Here is a 24183-nt window from a genome sequence, read left to right as displayed (position 1 = left end):
TGACCCCACGTACAAACAAGACCATGTTCTCAGGACTGTTGATCAAACAGCTTCTCTTTATTGAAAGATCCTAACACAAAAGAAAGGAAGTGGGGGCCCTCTTCCACACTACTCTGAATTCCTACGCGTGTCGGGGAGGGAGAGGCTGTCCAGCAGGCGCAGGCTCCAGGTCCAGGACCCTGCGTCTGCAGCGGCAGGAGGCCGCACGGCCCCCACTGGCCCCTCAGGCCTCCAGGAGCTTCCCCAGGAAGCGCAGGTTGAGGATCTTGAGCTGCTCGTCCAGGTCCATGCGGACGATGCCGTCCTCGCCATCGATGCTCAGCAGGACGCCGGTGGCCTCCCGATCCTCCCCCAGGATCACCTTCACCTGCGGGGACATCACGGGCTCAGGGCGCTGCAGCGTGGCCGGGCAGGGTGGCCTGCGATCCAGCCCCCTGTGCTCACCTTGTTGTTCTTGGTGGGGGTGATGGGCTCGAGGTGCTCGCTGGAGATGCTCACCACCTTCTCGCTGTCCTTGAGGTACACGGAGCACATGCCGCCCTGCAGGCAGGCACAGCCAGGTCAGGGCCCAGCCCGCACTCAGGCTCCCTGGCATGGGTGCAGGGGGCTGGGGGGGTGGGGGATATGCGGCCAGAGGGTCCACACCAGCGGGGGATGCAGCAGTCACAGCTGTCCCAGGACACAAGTCCACAGCTGGCCTCAGCTCCTCCCCTACCCACTCCAGGGACAGCCAGACCTCTGCACCACCTCCATGACAATCCTTGACCTTTGAAGCCACCCAAAAGGTCTCCCACCTGTCTTTCTCCTTTTCTCCAAGGATCTCCCCAAGAACAGCCGGAACCCCTGGGCTCCTCGTCTCCAACCCCATCACCTCAGCCCATCCCAGACACAGGAGCATAGAGGACGCCACACCACAGATCTCATCCCTTCCCTTCCTGTAGCACCTGCAGCCCCCACCCCACCCCAGGCCATCTACCTTGGCTCACTGGCACCTCTCCTTCATTCTGGCTTGGATGCCATCTTTCCCAGAAAGCCTTCCTGGATGCTTCCCCAAGTGGGGTGAAGGGCCACCTCCTTCACACAGCCCCCCTTATCCCAGCTCCATACCCTGGGCTGTCCCTGACTCGAAAACACTCTGGACCACGGGCTAGCTGGTCTGTCTTGGCCCAGGGCTGCTATGGCTGCTGGCTTCGTTACTTCTATTAATGTTAATTAGAGGCCTACGAGCTATCAGGTCTTCATCTTGTTAGGAAGCGGGGGCACTCTAACTGAAGGACCACAGTGGAGGAAACGCCAAGTTTCAGCCAGTAGGTCTGCCACCTGGAGAACTACATGGACCAGCAGAAGGCAGGTCTGGCACAAACCTCTGCCCTCCGCACTTGCCAGAAGGGCAAGACAGGAACTTGGAGGGAACTATGAGATGGAGAAGGAACAGCCTGGCACCACGAACGCACTTTACTGAGCTGATGTAGCAAAGGGCTCTGCAGGAAGTAGCCACACTGTGAGCCACGCTTTGCTCAGGCTGTGTGGCCCTGACTACAAGCACAGAGAGCCTGGCCTCAACTCTGGCTCCTGCTCCTGCCAGGGGCACCCTGGCAGGCACTGCGGTGCAACAACAGCTGTTGGTGCCCAAACACCCACAAGGGAGAGCTGTACTGGGTTCCCAGCTCCAAGCTCCAGCCCCACAGTGCGTGCACATGGGGAATAAACTCACGGATGGCAGCTATCTCACAAATGGATATGCATGTGTACCCAAAAATGGATGCGCGCGTACACACACACACACACACACACACAGAGGGGCAAGATCAGCAAGGAAGAGGGGCCTGCCTTCCCACCACGAGTCCACGTACCGTGACGCTACGGATGACACCCATCTGCCCCACCACCTGCGTGTCCAGGTGGGTGTCCCGCACTTTGACCTGGATGTCCGTGGTGACCCAGTCACTGGAGTTCTGCTCAATGCCCGAGCCTGGCGTGTGCGGGTTGTAGCCCCCAGGGGATGGAGCTCCAGGTGTCATTGGACTATAACCAACAGGGCTCGGGCTGGGGCTGGCCTGCAGCAGAAAGGGGGGGATGGCATCAAGGAAACAGTGATCACCCTGGGCCTCAGGCCCACTCGAATCCACCCCACTCCAGGGCACGTGAGTGACCGGTACCTGGTAGGCCATGGGCGAGGGTGTCGGGTGGTAGCTGGCCGGAGAGTGGGTGTTCTGGTAACCAGCAGGACTTGGCGCCACCTGGTGGTAGCTCTGGGGACTGGGGCTGGGCTGGTAGGAGCCTTGTGGGGAGGGGGCGGCATATGGGGAGAACTGGTCCGTGTTGTACCTGCAGAGACCAGAGCGTTGCTGGAGCAGGGAGGGAAAGCAGTGGCAGCAGGCAGGGCTGAGGGTTCGCCAGGGTGGGGGGCACTCACATGGCCGGAGTCCCTGGCGTCTGCGGGTTGTACTGCGGGTTGACCTGTGGCGACGAGGGGTCTGGGTAACCAGGTGTTTGGGGATTGGGAGTTCCCCCGTAGGCTTGTGGGGATGGGGTGGGCTCATCGTCGAAGGCATATTCATATTCTTCCTCAGCCCTGTTGGGACAGACGTGTTGGAAATAACTGCTGTGATGTGACAGAAGCTTCCAGAACAGCACCGCGCATGAGGCCCCATCCCGGGGTCCCTGACATGTCATGCCTCCCACAGTTGTGACTGATGCACGCAGGCCACCTGCGGTCAGGCCCAGCACTGACCACACATGGCACAGGGAGGAATCTTTTGCCCAACCCAACTCAGGCTATGCCTGCTCTTCACACAGACCAGCCTGGGCTTAGGAGCAGATTTGTGGAGGGGAAGGGTACCCCAGAACCCCAGTCCACCTACACCCCAGCACCCACCCCCAGTGCCTGGGAACTCTGGGCCTCACCGTGATGGCGTGTTGGGGTTATTGGGGTCCCAGGCCCCACTCTGGGCAGGAGTACGGCTGCCGTCATGCAGGGGTGTCTGCGAGCCATAATGTGGGGTGCGGCTGCCTAGAATGGGAAAAGACAAGTGTCCATTAGTCGTCCCACCCGGCCTCCAGGTCCCCTAGTCACCACTCCCCTGAACCTGGGAGCACTCACCATCCTGGAGCGGCGTCTGCGAGCCGTACATGGGTGTGCGGGAGCCGGAGCCGTACATGGGTGTCTGTGAGCCATACATGGGGGTCCGGCCATAGGTAGAGGTCATGCCGCCAGGGCGCTGTGAGCCCCTGTGGACAGAGAACAGGGGGGTGAGAGGGGTTCCCTCGGTGCCCACTGCCCCAGAGGGGCTGTCCTCCCACAGAGCTGGGCCCATACACGGTGGTGAGCCGCTGGCGGTCCACGGAGATGGTCTGGCAGGTAGAGTGCAACTCCACACGGGCAGTGGACTCCGTGGCATCCTTCACCACACCAATGTAGCCTGGTGGGAGGCGGGAGGTCAGGCTTGGGGGACTCTCCCGCACCACGCCCTCCCTGGGCCCCCAGCAGCCTCACAGTCACCTTTGTAGGGCCCCTGGGAGATGCGCACGGTCTGCCCAATCAGCTCGTTGTCTCTCCGGCCCCGGCCTCTGCTCATGCCACCCCCAGGGCTCCCGAAGTCACCGCGCTGACCTGTTGTGGAGGGAAGAGAACACCGTCGGTCCCCCAGGGCCCTACCGCCTCCAAGACTGGGCGCACATAACCAACCCTCCTTCCCTGCTGGACATCCCCAAGCTGGGTCAGGAGCCTCCTCTGCCCCTTCCCCAGCGCAGCCCTGACCACTCTGCTATCCCTCCAGGGTTGGTTCATCTGCCCCTGGGCTGAGAGGCCCCAGTCAGCAGGGCCTGGCCAGAGCAGGCGCTTTGGGTTCGCCTCCAGCCCTTCCCTCCCTACCTCTACCATACACCTGACCTCTGACCCCTCTCACCTCCAGCGCTGGGATGCATGGGGCTGCTGATCCGGGGGCTCATGGGGGCAAAGCCACCCACGGTGAAGTTGGTCATATCTCGGGGCTAGAGGAGAGACAAGAAGTGAACTTGGCAGGCAGGGGAGATGGGCGGCAGAGCCTAGGCAACAGGCCCGGCCCCTACACCACACCCACTGCCTCCTTCTGGGAACAGTCCCTGAGTGAGCTGCCCAGCCGCGGGCACACCCTCCTCAGGACAGCTGCCATCCCTCTGCCATAGCGGGCCTGTCATTCAGGAGGCCAAGGCGCAGACTGCAGCGTAGTCAGTAATCCAAGACCCTAGCAATATTGTAAGCATTGTTGTCCCGCCCGCAGGCTCCCGGCTACTCAGGGCCCAGGCCTGCCATCCTTGACAACACCTGGTCTGTTCATTTGTCTGCAAGTATATTCAGGGAGGCCTTTCTTACCCTGCCCCTTGGAACAGCAGCAGCACCACCCCCATCTCCTTGCTGTGCTCGCCTGCCAGCACACCTCGTGTGACCTGTATGCCCCACACTTCTACTCAGCTCCAAGAGAGTGAGGCTGGACCCTGCTCCCTGCCGTGTCTTGTGTCTGGCACACAAGAGGTACCAAACAAAAGCAAACTAAGGAGTGAGGTGGGGAGCAACTCAGAGCCCCACACTTGCCAAAGACTGGCTGATGACACCTGTTCCTCTAATCTACACCGCACAATCCAGGACAGACTGGACTGGCACCCACCAGCCGGACGCCACGCCTGCCTCACCTTTGAGCCCCCGGCCAGCACCAGGTGCCGGGTCTTGCACACAAACATGCCCCCGTTCTCCACCAGCTTCTTGCAGTGCAGGAAGGCGAAGATGTGGAAGATGTAGCGGATCTCGCCCTCGCGACCCTGGAGTGCAGAGAACAGTGGGGCCCTGTCAGCCCCACCTCGCCTCGCCCCAGCTCCTCCCCATGGGGCTCGGGGGCAGGGCCTGTACACTCACTGAGTGGGGGCCGTCGATGACCTTGACGATGTCCTTCACATGGATGTTATTCTGCTCTGAGTCCAGAGACTCTGCGAAGCGGTTGTCCTTCTTGCGGGTCACAGCCTGGTGCCTGACTGTCACTACCTTCCCATACATGTTCAGCACCTACAGAGCAGGCAGGGAGAGGGGGCGGGTGTTAGGCCATCCGTCACACACAGGGTGGTTTTGAGAGGACCCTTCCCTGGGGGAGGCGACAGGGCTACAATCAAAGCACCACCCCCAGGGTAGGGCGCGGACCAAGAACATCTCCACCCACCCACTCAGGACAACCAGTCATCAGGCTAAGCCCCTGACCCAGCATGTGGACGGCTGCCAATGCCAAGCATCAGCCCCAGCAGATTCCACTGACGCCTCCCAGTTCCCCTCTGAGATGGGGACTACTGTGACTCCCATCTTACACCAGGGGGCCCTCAGGCCCGACATCACCACAGAAGCAACAGTACTCAGACCAGGGCCCAAGGCCTCTGCGACCAACACCCGTAGACAACTGAGTGAAGAGGGCACCTGTGGGCACCTTCCGTGGGCGGGCAATGAAGCTCACGCAACACATCACCCTGGGATCTGGCACGGGGGTGAACGCAGATGCTACTACTATGCCCGCTGCGCCAGGGGTAAAACTGAGGCAATGCTGGACGCCACCCAGCCAGTTGTGACAGAACCAGCTCCAGGACAAACGGATTGAAGGAAGGAAGCCCTGCCCCTGCTGAGTGCCGGACACACACCTGGAAGGTCTCCCGCTCCAGCCGCACGATGACGCCCACAGTCTGGGGGTCCAGCTGGACCATCTCACCCCATTCATGCTGGCCCCCAACATCCACGCCCGACGCCGTCTCCGAGCAGAGCTGCAGGTCCCGGGGCAGCACCTTCAGCTGTGGGGGAAGGGGAAAGGCCTCAGCAGGGGTCCAGGGGCCCAATCTCAGCCAGACCTCCTCCGGGTACACACTCTGCCCTGGCCTGCCTCACACCCACCTCGTGCATGGTGAGGTCGGAGAAGAGGATGACAAAGTTCTCTTCCACCCGCACGATGAGGCCCGTGTCACCCTCGAACCGGCCAGCGATCACCTTCACGTGGTCCCCCATCTTGAAGTACTTCCGGAGTTCTTGGGCTGGGAACTCCAGCATGTCCTAGAGGCATGAGTGGAGGGATAAGCAAGAGGCTGGGGAGAGACTAGCCCGCCTGGCCTCCAAGGCCACTCATTCCACACCCACCCTGCCTGAGGCCACCAGACACAGTGGTCCCCACATAACCCTCCCCCCACCCAGAGACACATGACACTTTCACCCTTTGACACATATGGCTGCACCTGCTGAGCTGGTCTGCCCCTCAAACACACGACTACACCAGACCATCCACACCACCCCCCGGAGACACCCTCCCTACAAACCCACGCAGACATACAGTCGGACACCTACTCCTGCTCTGTTCTGTCACATTCCCAGGATACACACATCCTCCTCCTCTAAATGGCCACACAACGGCATGACACACACTCCCTCCTTCGCACCCAAGGAGTCAAACACTGAACACACCCCCGACCATGTATGCAGCCCAGGAACCCTCTAACACACACAGCCCAGCAATCTTCCAGGGGACCAGCAGAAGCCACAGGCTATGCCCTCAGAAACTAACATCCCCTCCTCCAAATCACAGAGGCAGGCCTGCACTGACCCCCACCTGACCCTGAGGTATGACCTCCTCAAACTCCCTTGACGGTCCTAGAAAGGCCTAGCCACACGCCCCGACCCGTCCCAGCAATTCTGTGGACGCACCTTGAGGTCCTCGTGCTTGGGCATGATGGTGACCTTGTTGCCGTCCACGCTGAGGATCTTGCCCTGCAGGTTGATGAGCTCGCCCTCACACACCTCCACGTTGTCCCCAGGCTGCAAGTTGTGCTCTCGCTCCTTCCCTGCGGGGGCAGCCAGCGGGCTGAGACAGGGGTGCTGCCCGCCGTGGACCACCCTCACCCAGCCTGGGCCTGGGCCACAGATGGGGACCAGATACCTGTGCCCTCGGTCACCACCTCCAGGTCAATGCCCTCCGGCTGGTCCTCAAACTTCTCCAGCTCTGAGAGCGTGGGCTTCACGCCCTCCGTGATCTGAGTGCCCCGGGAACAAGGAACCAAGGTCAGCGCCAGCATCCAGAGGCTAAGAGTTGGCCCCCCGGAACATTCCAACTCAGGGAACACCACTGCCTGGGACACGGTCGGCAAGGGCAGAGTGCGCTGAACCCGCCCAGCCCCCATCCTGATGTGCATGCTGCCCGGGTCCTTACCACAGCAGACATGGCGAAGCTCTTGAACAGGAAGCCCTTCCGGCTGTAGCGGTTCCCCTCAAAGATGAGGAAGTCTCCATCAGAGGCAACATCGCCGCCCAAGGACCTGGCATTTGGTGGGGATCAAAAGATTAGATGGGGTAAGGAGTCGATCTCCACGCAAGACCACAGGAGTGCAGGCAGCCCATCCCCACACTCTCCCTCACTGAGGGCGTGGCACCGGCCCAACACCGTGGAGGGGCACCCGGCTGCCATCCCTGAGTGCCACTGCTCCCTCCCCTGCTTTCTTGCCGAGTTTTCTGCATTCATTTCCATTTATCTGAAAGGCAGAGTAACTGGGGGGAAAAGGTATCTTCCATCCACTGGTTCACAGCTCAGATGCCATCAAAGCTAGGCCAGGTCCAGGTCCAAGCCAGGATCTGTGTCTCTCAGATGGGCAGCAGGGGGCCAAGGACCTGAGCTCAGGCTGTGCAGCAGCAGGAAGTGGGATGGAGAAGAGAGCTGCTGTTTGTCCCCACTGCCCGTGTCCAGGGTCCTCAGCCTGTGAAGAATCCCATGGGAGGTGCGGCTTCTTGCACCACAGGGCAGGTCTGAACAAGCAGCACACAGGGGGCGTTGTTGGCTAGACTACTGGGGCAGGAGGGCCACAGTGGTTTGCTGGTCCCCACCAGGGAGGTGCGGCCGAGAGAGGCAGGTGGGGTAGGGAGGCCCACTTTCAGCCCCTGGAAGCAGTAGTCAACCAAAGGGTGCATTCTCCAACAACCTCTGTCAAGGCAGAAGGAAGACCCGTCTGGCTGATGTGTGTGCCGCTGCTTCTGGAACATGGTCAAAGGGGGCAGGGTCCTGGCACCCACGACTTCCTCTCCTCTCCTGCCCTCCCTGGCCAAGGCCAAGGCTGGCCCTGAGTCTACAAGCCTGCTCTGTCCAACTCTCCACCCCTGAAAGTGAGGAGCTCCCAACCCCACGAAGTGTGAGACCCTGCAGGCACTAACATCATCTCACCAGGGCCCACCCACCACTGCCTGTGCAGCCAACGCTGCCCCGGGCACACATGCCCAGACTCCAAAATCAGCAGGGTAAACTGAGGCATGGGTGTATGCTGCCGACCACATGCACATTGAACCTATAGTGGGCGGTTGGGGGGTCCCACCCTCGGTGACACAGGCCCAGCAGCCAGGACACTCACCTGATCTTTTCTGCATCAAACAACCTCTGCGGAGGCCGCTTGAACTTCTTCCTTTTGGCAAACCAGTCTTTCTGCGGAGGACAAGGGGCAGGGTCCCGGAGGATAAGGCAGGAGGCTGAGGCAGGAGGCCGCGTCCCCAACACCCAGCCCCAGGCCGTGCCACCCCAGTACCAAGCTCATGCGGGCCTTGATGCGGTCATAGTCAATGCGAGGGATCATCTTCAGGGAGATGGTGTTTTGGCTGGGCTCCACGTAGTCCACCTGGGGAGAGCAGCGAGGACAGGGGACGCTCAGCAGGGGCCGGCCCCACCTTCCCAGACCCACCACATGGTAAGGGCAAGGAGAGGTTGGAAGGCAAAGGGACGAGGCACACAGGGGAAGGAATCAAGACTGCTGGCAAATCCCAAAGTCCCTGCTGGTCACACCGTCTGCCTTCAGTGGCTCTGGGACTCAGCATGCACGGCCTGACGTCTCATGCGGACACCTCACAGGTCCCTGGAGCCCCGGACAAGCCCGGCTGCCGCCTGCCTGGGGCTCCCACTCCACCCTTCTGCTCAGACTCACAAGCCGAACTCACTCCTTCTCCTGCACCCACACCCACTCCATCAGCAAACCTCATCAGCTCTATGATTACTGAGCCCACCGCATCCCCCTTCCTCCAGCTCCAGGACCTGAGCCTGTCCCACCAGCATACACCACGTGGGCCACAGTGGCAGCCACCTCTCTGGTCTCCCTGCTCCTGCCCAGGGCCCCCTCTGGTCTAGTACAGGATTTCCGAACCTTCGCACTGTTGATCTCTTGGGCTAGGTCATTCGCCATCCTGAGCACTGGGGGATGTTTCTAGCATCCCTGGCTCATCCGTGTCTCCACATGGTGCCACATCACCCCCCGCTTCGCCTGGGAGCAGAGGTGCAGACACAACACAATGTCCAGCGACTGAGGAAAAGCGTCAGCATTGGCCTCACTCCGGCCAAAGCATGTGTCCTCACCCGATTGCGTGGCCTGCTCCTCCTGTACCCAGGGACGGGCCATCTTGTGAGCTGTGCCTTCCACCCACCACTTGGCCCCTTCTCACTCAGAGCCCGACTCCAAACCTACCTGGTAGGATGTAGGCACACACAACCCTAGTAGGCTGTCACACTCTGCCCAGGGAGGGTAAGGAAGGGGAAGGGAGGGGAGAGTGGGGAGCCCGGCCCTGGCACCTGGGCGATGTCATCCTTGTAGATGCCCCGCTTGAGGCGGACCCAGGACTTGGGCTTCAGATTGGCCACTTCCTTCACCACCTTGAGCACATCCGTCATCTCCTTGATGGGCACCATTTGCTGGTTCCAGTAGCCCAGCCGCAGGTTACCCACACCCTCGATGGCCTGCTTCACGTGTGTCTGCTTGTAGGCCTCTACGTAGATGTAACCCTTCACGTGCTCGGGAGCCACCACCGACTTGATCTGCAAGGGCTGCGGTGGGGGCAAGCTGACAGTGAAACACAGCAGCCCAGAGCGCCAGTGCCTGCCACACAGCCGTCACAGGTGACCAGGACGGCACGAGTGCAAGCTCTTTACTCACAAATCAACATGATTGGAAAGTTTTTAAATTTCCCGCCCTCCTGCCCCTTACGCTGGCCCAAGAGGCACGGGCTAAATTACAGCTGAACCACGCCATGAAATTCAAGGCAGCAGTTAAAAAAAAAAAAAAAAAAAAACCAGTGAGATGAACATGCATGTGTGAACACAGAAAGCCAGCGGCACAGGCCATGAATCAGATAACTAGGACCAGAGAGCCGAACTGATTTTATCAGACAAGCATACTTAAAAGAAGGTAGAGTCAGACAAGGAGACACAGAGAGAGAATCTTCCATCTGCTGGTTCTCGCCCCTAGTAACCACAATAGTCATGACCATGATCTAGCCAATTACACTGGCCTTACAGAGCCAAAAAGCTGGGACTGGCACAATATCCCAAATGACTAATCCTTCACCCGCAAGTGCCAGCACCCCATTAGGGTGCTAGTTCCGCTTCCCATCAGGCTCTCTGTTAATGTGTCTGGGTTGAGGGAGAAAATGGAAGACGGAAAGTCCTGGGCACAAGGGAAACCCAGAAGCTCCTGGCTCCCGACTTCAGCCCCACACAGCTCTGGCCATTGCGGCCATGTGGACAGCAAACCAGCAAATGCAAGATTTCTGTTTCTCTCTCTAAACTCATTCAAATAAAAAATATATATAAAAGAAAAAAGGGGGCAAACTGAAGAGGGAAAGCTAGAATTCCCTCCCCCACGTCCCTGGACACAGTGCAGAGCGGGACACCTCTGAATCAGTGTGCAGCTCCTGCGGCGGCCAGCCGGCTGCCTGCCCCCACTGGCCCACAGTGCCCACCTGCGCGGGCTGGAGCGGCCGACTATATTGTCGGCCCACACACAGGTACTAGTTTCAGGAACTTGAAGGACACCCGTCCTGGGGTGTGCCCTAGTTCCCAAACGACCAATTATACATCTGACAGCAACTGGCTGACTGAACACAGGCTACGAGACAGGACCTGGTTAGGAGCTAGACATGTCCAAGGCCATTTATCCATAACAATGCTGAAGAGCGTCCAGAGAGGGGAGAAGGCCACATCCGGCCACATAACCAGAGGAACAGGGGCAGGACTCCAAACCCAACACTCTGATGAGAGAGCCAGGCCCTTAACCCAGCGCTTGCTGCCCCATGTGGGGTACCATCACCTCACACTATGTGGTCTCCACATGGAAGAGGGATCAGCTGTGACATGATCGCCACAGCTCTGCATCTCCTGGCACAGGCGCCATCATGGAGGAGAACCGTGGTCTCGTTTTAGCCAAAGCAGCTCGTGTCACAGGCAGCTCAGTTCAGCTTGAAAGCTACCTGCTACCCTGGCAGCCTGCAGTTTCCTTCCCTCTGGCTTCGGCCCCGTCTCTCACCCCTAAGCTTCCCTGTCTCCAACTTACCGTGTCCGTGAACTGATAGGCAATGAATTTGCGCATCAGGGAAATGGCGGTGGCCCGTTCCTCCCCAATCTGGAAGAAGAGAGCAGGTCTGAGACGCACGCTGAGCTCTCTGAAAGGAGGCACGCACACGGGCAGGGCAGCAGGCCCGATGATAAAGCAGGAGGGAGACAGGAAGAAGGAGCAGTGTGGAGGGAGGCAGGGTGGCAGCACACAAGAGCCCAGGATGCCTCAGTGGACAGCCCACCCTCATTGTTCCACCCCCATCCACCCAGGAGCACCAGGCCAGAGTACACACCTTGCATTTGACGGTCCATAAATTGGGGTCCCTGCATGCAGAGGAAAAAGCAGCCCTTGAGTGAAGCAGCTCCCACCAAGAAACACCCACTGCCACCCCCACCCCGTCTCTCTGCACCCCAACATTCCGACTGTCCTTGCCCCCACACTCCTAGCCAGCAGGAGAATAAGAATGCACTTGCCCTCTCCTCCCTCACACCGCGCCCCCGCCCATCTAACTCTGTGCGGACCCATTTCAGGGATGACCCCGTGGACACCATCCCCCGACACCTGACGCCCATCCCATTGCCCCTTACTTCACTCCCGGGAGCAGCTGCTGCTGGGTGATGTCATCTGAGAGCTCGTCAGACCCCCCATAGACGCTGTGGAGGGGGTACAGAACTGTGAGGTCCCAGCCCTCCCACTTGGAGACCACCTGCCCCCGTTCCCCTTCCCCCCACCACCCCGGCAATGCCAGGTCCTTACGTCTCTCCCACAGACGACTTGGCATATTTCTTCATGTAATACTCGCCCAGCTCTTCCTCGCGCTGGTCCCTAGGGTGCAACAGGGAAGATACACACGAATTGAAGGCTGAGGGGGTGGGCTGCCAGGCCTCCAGTCACGCCCCCCACATGGCCTCCCCCTCTTTGTACCTCCAAAGGTTCTGCAGGCGTCGAGCTCCAGAACGGTCTTCGTCCAGGACAACGTTATCAATGTTGGAAGCTGGAAACAAGATGAGCACAAGCGGTGAGGCAGGTGGGGAGCAGAGGCCTGGATAGAGACCATCCCTCCAAACTGCCAATGTGTTCTATTCTACAGTGAGCTTTGGGGATGGGTAGGGCCCAGCAGCTCCCCACTGCCCTGGCAGGCCTGGGACCCCTGCTGCATCCCCACATCCTGCCACCCACAAACACCAGGCTGCACACAGACACCTCCTCCCAGGTTAGCAACTTGCTTGAGACTCTGAACTCCCCGGCTCGGGACCCCCTGTGAGTCAGAACCCCCAGCCCCCAGCCAGGTTGGGGGTGAGGGTGGGGTGCTGGAGGGAGATGTCAGGACACGGGAGGAGGGTCGGGGAATCACCCTCTGTAGGTTCTTACCTTCAATCTCTTCTACTTGGAGGAAGAGGAAGAGGAGGTGGTGGTGGTGGTGGTGGTGGTGGTGGTGGTGGTGGTGGTGGGCGAGGGCAGACAAAGTATGAGCCAAATTATAGCAGCGAAATCAACCAATGGGGTGGGGGGAAGGGAAGGGAGGGACACAGGAAGGTCCAAAATCAAAAGGAAAGGCCAGGCACCAGGTGGTTGGAGAAAAGCCGAAATGTATGAGGCGCACAGAACGGAAAACCACAGGGAAGCGGGCGCCGGCCCAGGAAGTGGGGGGTACCTTGGGACCAACCCCCCCCCCGGCAACCCAGCAGAGAGCTTCAGTTGGGCCCTAGGGAGGGACCCAGAGTCCTCGGCCCACAATGGCCCCCACCCCCCACTCGTGGGCCTAAAGAAAAAGCATAGGGAGCTGGTGTCTCTGGCAAGGACAGAAAGAAGCAGGTGAGGAGGGTGGGGCTGGGGTGGTTTAGGAAGGGGGGGGCTCTCCGAAGACCCTCTTGGTCGTGCCCCACCCCGGGTCCGGCAGCGCAGGGCCCATACCTTTCTCGAGGATGTCCTCTGCTCCGTCCTCCCACTGATCCTCGTCCTCGTACTCATCATCCACATCTGGAGGAGGAAGGCACAGGCTTACAGGGCAGGGGCCAGGCCCAAGGCCAGCCCGAGCTCAGCTTCCGGGGCCAGTTCTCACAACTGCCTCGGGGATCACGTGCCTCACATGTCACCTCCGACACACACATTTAACGAGGCCCTGGTCATTGCATACTTCAGTTGTCACATGTTCACACCCACATCACGGCTGCGGCAAGCCCCCGGTCCGCTCACAACTTCACACCCCAACAGCTGCACCACAAGCTGAGGTCTCAAACAGGAATCGCTGGGCTGGAGGGGCACTGCCAGACACTGCCTCAGAGCACGCGAGTGGGCAGGACGCGCCAACACACCCAGCATCAGCACCAGGGCATCCCTTGGGGCCCACCCCCTTGTCAGCTAGCATGTCAGCGCCTTCTTGTTCTGGCCGCCAGCTGTTCTCCAAGCTCTTTCCCGCAGGCCTGTCTCGCCGGCCCTCAGCCTTCAAGAAAACGGCTAAAGGGGCCCGGCAGCGTGGCCTAGCGGCTAAAGTCCTCGCCTTGAAAGCCCCGGGATCCCATATGGGCGCCGGTTCTAATCCCGGCAGCTCCACTGCCCATCCAGCTCCCTGCTTGTGGCCTGGGAAAGCAGTTGAGGACGTCCCAAAGCTTTGGGACCCTGCACCGCATGGGAGACCTGGAAGAGGTTCCTGGTTCCCGGCTTCGGATCGGCGCGCACCGGCCGTTGTGCTCACTTGGGGAGTGAATCATCGGACAGAAGGTCCCTCCATGTTTCCCATGTACACTCAATTATTTGAGCCATCTGTACCACCACAGGGTATGTCGTAGGAAGCTGCAATCAGGAGCTGGAACCAAAAAAAAAAAAAAAAAAAAAAACCCACCAAAAAAAAAAAAAAAATCAAACCCAGGCACCTCAGCCTGACACACTAGTACTTTCAGAGTCTACTTAAAAAAAAAAAAAAAAAAATTCTTCATTTTTATTGGAAAGTCAGATATACAGAGAAGGAGAGACAGAGAAGATCATTAGTCCTCTGATTCACTCCCCAAGCAGCCGCAACATCTAGAGCTGACAGGAGCCAGGAGCCTCTTCCGGGTCTCCCACAGGTGCAGGGTCCCAAGGCTTTTGGGCCGTCCTTGACTGCTTTCCCAGACCACAGGCAGGGAGCTGGAAGGGAGGTTGAGCAGCCGGAATACAAAGTGGCGCCCATATGCGATCCTACTACATGCAAGGTAAGGACTTTACCCACTAGGCCTCAGAATCTACTTTTGGTGCTGGTCCTGGACATAGTGCGTTGAGCTGCTGCCAGAGATGCCAGCATCCTGTGTGGGCATCAATTAGAGACCCAGATGCTCCACTTCTGATCCAGCTCCTTGCTCACGTGCCTGGGAGAGCAGCAGAAGGTGGCCCCGCTGTTCTGAGGCCCTGCACCCAGGTGGGAGACCTGGAAGAAGCTTTAGGCTACTGGCTACAGGACGTCAAAGCCTTGGCCACTATACCCATCTGTGGAATGGACTGAAGATCTCTTTCAAATAAATAAATAATAAATCTTAATTAAAAAAAATAACAAGCATCATCTGATCCATTTAACCAAAGATACAGGCATTTGTTGAAAACAAGACGGTCTCCTTAGGTGATGCAAATCTCAAAAAGTCTACTTTTTAGGAATACATACAGGAACATTTTGAGGAAAATGACGGACTTGGAGTTTGCTCTGGAAGGAATGAGAACAGGCCTGGTCCTCACCGAGTGGCCAAGCTAGGGAGACGAGACGTGGGGCTGACCCAGCAGCCTGCCAAGGCACATGTGTGAAACTTACCAAAAGAAACCCTCTTCGGAAATGAACACCTGAGAAACAGAAGCCAAAGTGAAGGGCGGCCACTCACCAGCTTCGTCCAGAATGAAGCCTCCATGGCGCGGTTTCTTGGCTGGCCGGTCATCGTCTTCCTCTTCTTCCTCTTCATCGTACTCCTCCTCCTCCTCCTCTTCCTCCTCAGGCTCTTCTTCCTTCTCACTGCCTGCTGCACTCCGCCGTTCTTCTACCTGGGTGGGGGCAGACAGGCTTGGGGCACCTAGGTCCTGCCTCGGCCTCCTGTTTGCTTGACCAACCCCCAACCCCCTCCGCCCTGCACACCCTTCTACCACCAAACATCACCCTTCTCAGGGATGGCACCAACACCCAGCCCCCAAATGCTCCTCCACGTGGCCCCAAGACTGGTTTGCACCTGACCTTCAGGCCCCACCACTCCACAGGCTCCGTCCTGCCCCTTGTCTACGCAACAACGGTCAAGGGCCATTTCATTCACTCCCTCATTCAAAGCCATGCACTGCCCATGGCAATGGCTCCGGTAACTGTTTGCAGTGCGTTCCACACCACATATCCCTCCCCTCACAGTCCCCTCCCCCACCTCCTGGCTCCCACTAAGCATGCTCCCTCCCTGCCTGTCCCTACTCTCTCCCTCAGGCTGCAGCAGTGACCTCGGCTCTCCCCAGGTGCCCCCCAGCCCCAGCCTCTACCCTCTCCACCGGTGCCATCAGCCTCAGATTTTGTCTCTACAAACACCTGCACCATCTGCAACCCTCCACTGTTTTCTAGAACCCGATTGTGGCCATGTGCCCACAGTCACCTGTGGCCTTCCCGAGGTGTGCTCTGAGCCCGCCTCTCCTACAACATCCCATGCTAACCTGCTTCTCTCAGCCCTGTGCTGGGCTGCTTGGCTCCCGGCAGGGACCTTCAGGTCTGTGAGCACCACCTCTGCAGCCTGTCTTTCCCACCCCACCCCTACATCCCAGGCCTAGGCCAGGACAAGCTGCTCACCTTAAAACCCCAGGTCCCAATCTCCCTTGCCCCCTGCCCCTAATCTACATGTGCACACCAGTCATACTAACTGATCCACACCAAACAGTCTTCCCAAACTTTGATCTTCAACTCACTCCAGGCCTTGGTTCATGCTCACATCACCACTACAACCCATTTATCTTATTGTAAGTAGACAGTAACTGTGCAGATAAAAGCAAAACAATGTCAGCAAGTCCCAGCAAGATACTGCACATACCGTCTGTCCCCAATATACCCTGAGGAGTGGATTTCTGTCAAACACCAGAATGAAACTTTGCTCAATCAATAGACATACAACTCTAAAGCAAATGACCTTTCTCACCAAATGATTCAAGGTGACTTAATATCTTGTCTTTGGTCCCCCTTAAGACACCTCTCATCACTACAACCAGAAAAGCATCTACAGCATTGGGAAATTCAGAGTTAAAACTAGTCTGGGGCCTAGTGCAATGGTCTGGTGGCTAAATCCTCACCTTTCACACATTTCGGGATCCCACATGGGCACCAGTTCATAGTCCAGCTGCTCTGCTTCCCATCCAGCTCCCTGCTTGTGGCCTGGGAAAGCAGTCGAAAAAAGCCCAAAGCCTTGGGACCCTGCACCCACGTGGGACACCTGGAAGAAGATCCTGGTTCCTGGCTTTGGGTCAGCTTAGCTCTGGCCATTGTAGCCACTTAGGGAGTGAACCAGTGGATCAAAGATCTTTCCCTCTGTTTCTCCTCCTCTCTGTATATCCGCCTTTACAAACAAAAACAACTAAAATCTTAAAAAAACAAACAAAAACATGGGTTTAACCACTCCTCCTACCATTGCCTCTCAGTCAGCCTGACCCAGCACCCACTCCACCTCCCAAAGCCCAGGACTCAGCTACACTGGCCTTGCAGCCCCTGTTTGCGCAACCCGGCCATCGGTCACACGGCTCCTCTGTTTACAAACCCATTGCTCTGTCTCCCAGTTCACCTTTCTGTCCCAAACCCTCTCCTCCCAAATCAAGAATGTGTCCGGATCTCACCACCCCTTGATCACCGCACAGTACAGCTCTAACGCTTGGTGGATGCCCAGAAAGCAGGATCCAGGCTAACTCTGGCTCCTCAGGGCCCTTCAGCATCATTCAGCCTGGGGGCTGGACACTGAAGATTTCACCTAACACAGTGGGCGGCTAGCCCACTGTGGCCCGCATGCTCCTAATCCAAACTGCACCAAGACCGCAGCCTAGCCTCCATGCCCACCAACTCCCGGAACAGACTTCCCCCCAAACCTAGTGCACCAGAGTATAGCGCTCGCACCACAGGGACTGAACACGCTCACTTATTGCCCGAGCTCACCTCTAGCAACTGCCTCTCGCTATAGCCGAAACAAGAGCCCTGAAGTGAGGGAGGCTGGGATCCCAAGGTGATCGAGTGTCCCAACGGTTCACCGCCACTCCCCCCTGTGCATGCCCAGAACCCCGACCTCCAAGCACCGTACCCATGCCTGGTCACCTGAAAAGCCCTTCAAGCCCCACCTCCGGCTCTGGGGGCCAGTCTTGCTCACACTGTCCTCATGCCTCATCTGGGGGAGGAAGGGGACGGCCTTGCTCCAACTGCCCTACCGCACCTGGTGCCGGCAGACAACAGCAGGTGACTCAGAGGCTGCTGTGGTATTAGGGAAGTGACACTTGGCATGGGGCACCCTGGGCATCATTCCCAGCAGGCTTCACCAAGCCAATACAGTGTCTCAAAGCCATGAGTCACACACCAGGGAGCCAGCGCTACAGCTTGGAACGAAGCCCTTCCTGGCACCCTCCCACTGACCGCATCCCCACAAAGGGTGGCATCCCGATTCCCCCCCGCCCCTGCGCTTCCTGGGAAGCTGAGGACGCAGCAAGATCTGACAGCCAAATGCATGTGAGACTGGCATGCCATAGGGCACTGCTTGGAGTCTCCTGCTGCTCCACTTCCAATTCTGCTCCCTGCTCGTGGCTTGGGAAAAGCAGCAGAGGATGGCCCAAGGAAGCGATTGGGTCCCTGGTATTCAAACGGGCAGGGAGACTCAAAAAAAGCTCCTAGCTCCTCACTTCAACCCAGCCCAGGCCAGCCATGGCCACCATCAGAGGCGGGGGAGGCATGAGCCAGCAAATGGAAGAGCTCTCTTTCTGTAACTCTTTCAAATAAAACTTTAAAAAAAGTGGCAGCAACACAACTAGGTAGGCAAGTCCATGGAAATCCACGTCACTCCTGTCACCTGGGGCTGGCCAGGGCACAGATACAAGAAAGCTTTCCTGCTTATGACTCCATCCAGGTCCCACAGGGCTGGCAGGGGCCCAAGCAGTGCAGCCACCATGGGCTGCCTCCCAGGATACACCTGCAAGAAGCTGCTTGGAAGCGGGGGACTGGCACTCTGAAACGGGACACAGCTGTCCTAAGAGGTGGTATGATCCGCTGCACCCTCACATCTGACCCAGATATGTTGATTTATGTGACATCTTCCCAGTGAGTACTGGCAACTAAGTTGCCAAGTTTAAGTTTCTGTGCTTTCAACAAGACATCCACTGTCTTCTCTTGAATGGTCTGTGATTCTTGCCTACTTAACGCACTCTATGAAAGGAAAGATTTGTTCCCCAACTCCCACTCTTTCCCTGGTACCCAGGAACTGTAGAAATGTTTCAGGGGGCTAGCACTATGGTATAGCAGGGCCCAGCGTGATAGCGTAGCAGTTAAAGTCCTTGCCTTGAACATGCCAGTATCCCATATGGGCACAAGTTCTAATCCTGGCAGCTCCACTCCCCATCCAACTCCCTGCTTGTGGCCTGGGAAGGGAGTCGAGGACGGCCCAAAGCCTTGGGACCCTGCACCCGTGTGGGAGACTCAGAAGAAGCTCCCGCTAATGGCTTCAGATTGGCTCAGCTCCAGCTGTTGCAGTTGCTAAGGGAGCAAACCATAGGACAGAAGTTCTTCCTTTCTGTCCTTCTCTGTTTATCTGCCTTTCCAATAAAAATAAATAAGTCTTAAAAATATCTATATATACACACACACATACACACTATATATATATATATCACGTTAACCTGCTGGCTGGGACACCAAACCACATGAGTGCCAATTGAAGTCCCCGCTGCTCTGCTTCCCATCCTGCTAACTTTACTTGGGAAAGCACTGGAAGATGGCCTAATTGCTTGGGCCCAGCCACCCGTGAGGCAGACCCTAACACAGCTCCACAACCCTGGTTTCAGCCCGTCCAGCCCTAGCCAGTGAGGCCATCCAGACAGAGAACAAGTAGATCGAAGTGCTCGTTCTCTCTCTCTCTCTCTCTCTCTCTTTGTCCCTTCCCTTTTAATTCTGCCTTTCAAATACATCTTAAAAAAGAAATGTCCCTAGGAAAAACAAGATGGCGGAATAGGATAAGGACATATTTAAACAGATGGAGAAACATTTAATCAGGATGAAGCAGAGAGGACACATTCCAGGGAATAGCAAATAGGAGAGGACAGAACAAAAGCAGAGGGGTACCTGGAGACTGACGGACACAGGAAAGCAACAGACACAACGGTGTGGTGTTGCAGTGACTGACACTCCAGCAGCATTCAGCCAGTGGCGATCTGAACACCACCAGCAGCTGGAACTCCAGCAGCAACCAGGTGGGAAGGGACGTTCACTGGGAGCTTGGGAGGTGAATCCAGACAAAGAACTATCCATCCTGCTGGTCTGCTTGATTTGACCAGGAGCAGAGACAGAGCAGCAGATCCCAGACGGGCAGTGCGAGAACAGGGTGGATTTTACAGGCCGGTCAGCCCCCTAGAGCTGAATTGGGCGCCATTTTGCTTAAGGAGGCAAAGGCAAGAGCAAGGACTGAGCATATGCTAAGCTGGGAATGAACTCATTTCTGACTCAGCGAACTGCAGCAACGTGGCATTCTACAGGTTCTACTCAAGATAGGTCTGGGTAGCCCTTAGACCTGACGGCCAGCAGATCAAGAACTCGAGTAGTGGTACGTCAGGCGCCATTTTGTACACTGTGGCAAAAGCTTTAGGACTGCAGGGGACAACAGTGTACTGCCAATGTGCTGAGTTCGCACTAGTCCCGCAGAAAAATAATACCAACTATGGCATCGTACAGGTCAATTTAGGTCCATGTGGCACCAAGACCTAACGTCCAACAGGTTCTGGCAAGATCAGTACCACCAACCTACCTATACAGGATACCTGGTGTCTCCTTAATCCTGGGACCTGCTCCAACTGGAAGTGGGCAAAAGGTTGTAGAGACAATGGTGCAGCCTCAGCACAGTATCACAGGAGGTGGAGACTGGTGAGCCAGGAGTTGGGGCTATGGAGTTCTTTGTGGAAATCTAACATAAGAACCCAGACCTGGAACTCACTGGAGGGAGTGGCACAATTGACTGCAAGCAAAGAGTTGTGTACCAATTGAAATAAATAAAATCAAACTGTAGACCTGTGGGTGACACAGCTTAGAAACCTGCGCCAAGAAGAAGACTCTGCTAACCAGAAGTACAATGACCAACAGCAAAAGAAGAGACAAAGGCACAATGAATATTACTGAAAACTCTCCTGCAAAGGAGCAAAACCCTATGCCAAAAAAAAAAAAAAAAAAAAAAAAAAAAAACCCTATGCCAACCTCAGAGTTAACTGAGGAAGACATCAAGAAAATGGGGGACACAGAATTCAGCAAACTCATTATTAAGCTTCTGATCAACAATAAGAAGCACATACAAGAGTTCAAAGAATTTATGGAATATGTTACACAAGCAATAGCAGCAATAAAGCAAATCAAGGCTGACATATCAAAAATTAAGAACACAGTAAAGCAAATTAAAAGTACAGTGGAGAGTCTCCAAAATAGAATGAATAAGGCAGAAGAAAGAATCTCAGAATTGGAAGATATTTCCTGTCATCAGGGGGAAGCAAACAAAAGGCTGGAAGCAGAGCTGGATCAGGCCAAAAAAAGTATTCAAGACTTGAAAGACACTATTAAGAGACCTAAAATAAGAGTTAAGGGAGTCCCAGAAGGTGCTGAAAGAGAAACTGGCTTTACAAATATATTTAATGAAATAATAAAGGAAAATTTCCCTAATCTAGAGAAAGAATTGGGAAACAACATCCAGGAAGCGCACAGAACTCCCAACAGATCTGATCAAAAGCAATCTTCACCAAAACACATGATCATCAAGCTCTCTTCAATTCAACATGAGGAAAAGATCCTGAAATGTGCATGTGAAAAAAAAACCAACTGACATATAAAGGAATGCCAATTAAACTCACAGGAGATCTCTCACAGGAAACTCCACAGGCAAGAAGAGAATGGAGTGACATATTTCAGATTCTAAAAGAAAAAAATTGTCGGCCTAGGATAACATATGTAGCAAAGTTTTCGTTTGTCTTTGAAAATGAAATAAAATTCTTCCACAGTAAAGAAAGGTTAAAAGAATTTGCTTCTTCCAAACCTGTCCTACAAATGATACTTCAAGAAGTTCTCTTGACAGAAAAGAGGAATCGCACCAAACAAAACCAAAGGCAAATGTGAAGAACATCCCAGTAAAATGACAACAGAAGACTAAACCAATGAACAATCCATTCCTAAAATGACAGAACCAAAGTACCACCCATACATGTTAACCCTGAAAATAAATGGCTTAAACTCAATCAAACGTCATAAATTAGTAGACTGGATTAAAAAACAAAACCCACCTATTTGTTGTCTGGAAGAGACACATTTCACCAACAAAATCCAGCGGAAACTATATTGCATAGGTTTTGATGTTTTCTGTTAGTTTCATCTCTTCAAAACACTTTCTTTTGATTAAATTCAATGACTCAGATCATACAGTAGCATCATTTTCTGCAAGAAGGTTCTTGATTTTCAGTTCTTCAGCTACACATTAGTCATTTAGTAGCAAGTTATTTAACTTCATGATGTTGTTAATTTCTTTTTTTTTCCAGATGTTGATTTTGTTTTGTGGCTTTTCATTTAAGGGGACGTATAGTAGCTGTGTAATGGACACTGTCATATCTACTAACATGTTATTTAACTTCAAAAAAAAAAAAAAAGTCCCAGCAAACGTCTGTTTTTCGATTCTCAAAACAGAGGCCTTCAAAAAAAAAAAAAAAACCAAGCCAGGGTGATCCTTCCAATGAGCAGTCATGGTGCCTTGGAGAACCCTCATTGGCCAGGATCCGGCCACTGAGCAAGGCCAGCGTGATCCTTCTCTCCTGTCAGCCTAGGCCACTTCCTGTCCCTGCCAGCAGAGCTGGTGGGACCTGGCTCCAGTCACCTGGCTCCCAAAGTGGCCTCCTGGCTTCTCCTTCTTGCCCCTTGGGCAGGGCAGACCCTTTCCCCACTTAGCCCTTGCTGCTCCCCCTTATGGAACAGTCCTCCCACAAAACACATCCAGGACGGGCTCCCTCCCCGCCAGCCGATCTCGGCTCCTCGTCAGACAGGCCCTGCTCGCCTATCAGGGACAAGCAGGAGCCCCAAGGCCTCTTCTCTGCCATGCTTTCCGCTCTGGGGCCCCTCTAGTTCACCGACGTCGAGGGTGAACTTATCCAACACCTTGGGAACAGGTTTTCTAGAAACATGAGCCAAGTATCCGACAGGTCTTGGGGACAGGACTGGGACTATGGGGGTGACTTTCTCCGGCCTTTTTCTCAGCGCACTTCCCATGCACACCAGACTGTGCCCCATCCATCCCATGAGGTCACAGGTGCAATCTGCCACCCGTGGGCTCCGGTTCCCCACTGGATTCTGGAACCCATGCACGGCAGCTTTCGATTTCTCCCGTACCTTATGGCTTCTTTACTGGTTGTTTGTTTACGTGGGCAGGGGACGGGAGCTCCACCAGCTGTCGTGGTGCCTGCAGGGTGGCCCGAGCGTGCCCAGCACCTGGCGGGCAGCACCCTGGCCGGCGCCCCACGCGCAGCATCGAGCAGCCCGAGCTGACTTCTGCCTGTCCGTGCCCCGGCCGGCCGGGGACCCCCCCCAGCCCGTGCCGGACCTCCCTGCCCAGGGCCGGCCCAACCCACCCACCCACCTACCTCGGCCTCCTCGCCGTCACTGCTGCGCTCGCTGTCTTCCTCCTCCGAGAAGTTGCTATCCTCGCTGTCCGACATCTTCTGCTGCTGCAGGGAGGCGCGGTGGCCTCTGTGCTGCCTCAGTTTCCCCGCCGGCTTCCTCGGCGCACTTCCGGCGGGCGTGCAGGGCCGATCTCGCGCCGAGGCTGCCGGCTGGCACGTCCCCGGCCTGTCTGACGCCTCCCGAACCCCGGCCACGTCCCGGCCCGCCGCCGATGCACAGAAGGGCTCCGCTCCGCCGCCCGCTCCGCTCCGAGACCTGCGGTCGCTCCGCACGACGCAAGGGAGAGACTGACGCGCCCTCTCGCGTGAACCCACCAGTTAGGCCTCGCCTAACGCGAGACTTCTGGGGCTGGGCCATGGGTGACGCACTTCCCGGCGGCCATCTTGAGAGTGGGAAAACCCGCTGACGTGCCCCGCCGCCATCTTGGGAGGGTCTAGAGTCGGAGGACACGTCCCCGCAGGTCAGCTGGAGCTTCAGGTCCGGAATTCACCGAGCGGCTTTTGGTTAGTTCAGATCACCAAGTGCCAAGCCATGAGGCGGCATGGATTTAGGAATTCGGAATCAGGAAATACTGAATTAGCAACGAATTTCATATACATTTTATATTTACATATATATTAAGCATATATCATATTTATATAGCATGTTCATATACATATTACATATATTTTTACAAAATTAGATATATGTTTACAGACTTTCAATAAAACATCGTCAGGAGATGGATACCCTCATTCGGGAGAAGAGGAAACTTGGCTTAGAAAACCAAACCTTTATAGAAAACTAATGTTAACAAAAGGCGACAGCCAAGATCCCTCCCTTAGTCTGAGTGAGTCTAAAGCCCCAAATTTTCTTTGCGGTCCCCCAGGGTTCATTTCAGTATGAATGTGTGTGTCAGCTCTGATGCTTTCAGGCAGATGGCAAGGAAAATAGGAAAAGAGAGAAATATCAAAACCAACGTGGTGGAGGAA

General features: G+C 56.0%; 1 protein-coding gene across 2 annotated transcripts; it reads right to left on the bottom strand.

The window, feature by feature from the left end:
- Window positions 1-36: 36 nt before the first annotated feature.
- SUPT5H (SPT5 homolog, DSIF elongation factor subunit) lies at window positions 37-23543 on the bottom strand. Of its 2 annotated transcripts, none has more exons than XM_058674146.1 (29): window positions 23173-23543; window positions 15198-15354; window positions 13267-13332; window positions 12724-12738; window positions 12277-12346; window positions 12109-12177; window positions 11940-12005; window positions 11645-11675; window positions 11350-11418; window positions 9594-9845; window positions 8563-8652; window positions 8392-8462; window positions 7206-7311; window positions 6936-7029; window positions 6704-6840; window positions 5903-6058; window positions 5656-5802; window positions 4892-5038; window positions 4672-4797; window positions 3909-3993; window positions 3503-3613; window positions 3320-3422; window positions 3104-3231; window positions 2908-3013; window positions 2417-2575; window positions 2160-2328; window positions 1854-2057; window positions 445-540; window positions 37-367 (listed from the first exon to the last, which is right to left on the bottom strand). In XM_058674146.1, the coding sequence occupies exons 1-29, from the start codon at window positions 23245-23247 to the stop codon at window positions 224-226; spliced, it is 3249 nt and encodes a 1082-aa protein (XP_058530129.1). In that variant the 5' UTR covers window positions 23248-23543; the 3' UTR covers window positions 37-223. The 2 variants fall into 2 exon arrangements, with proteins under 2 accessions (XP_058530129.1, XP_058530130.1); XM_058674147.1 differs by having other exon boundaries at window positions 12724-12735.
- Window positions 23544-24183: the final 640 nt, after the last annotated feature.

This window comes from Ochotona princeps, chromosome 16 (assembly GCF_030435755.1).
Source record: "Ochotona princeps isolate mOchPri1 chromosome 16, mOchPri1.hap1, whole genome shotgun sequence".
Lineage (NCBI taxonomy): Eukaryota > Metazoa > Chordata > Mammalia > Lagomorpha > Ochotonidae > Ochotona > Ochotona princeps.
The sequence above is the reverse complement of the archived record's forward strand: the minus strand, read 5'-3'. Positions and strand labels throughout refer to the sequence as shown.

What these genes read in the sequence shown, in the direction of transcription:
- SUPT5H (XM_058674146.1), bottom strand. Translation starts at nt 23,247, where the DNA reads ATGTCGGACAGCGAGGATAGCAACTTCTCGGAGGAGGAAGACAGCGAG. An exon ending in GTGACGGCGAGGAGGCCGAG is followed by an intron (nt 15,355 to 23,172) that starts GTAGGTGGGTGG and finishes GCCCCCACCCAG; the next exon opens with GTAGAAGAACGGCGGAGTGC. An exon ending in TATGGACCGTCAAATGCAAG is followed by an intron (nt 11,419 to 11,644) that starts GTGTGTACTCTG and finishes CTCTTCTTCCAG; the next exon opens with ATTGGGGAGGAACGGGCCAC.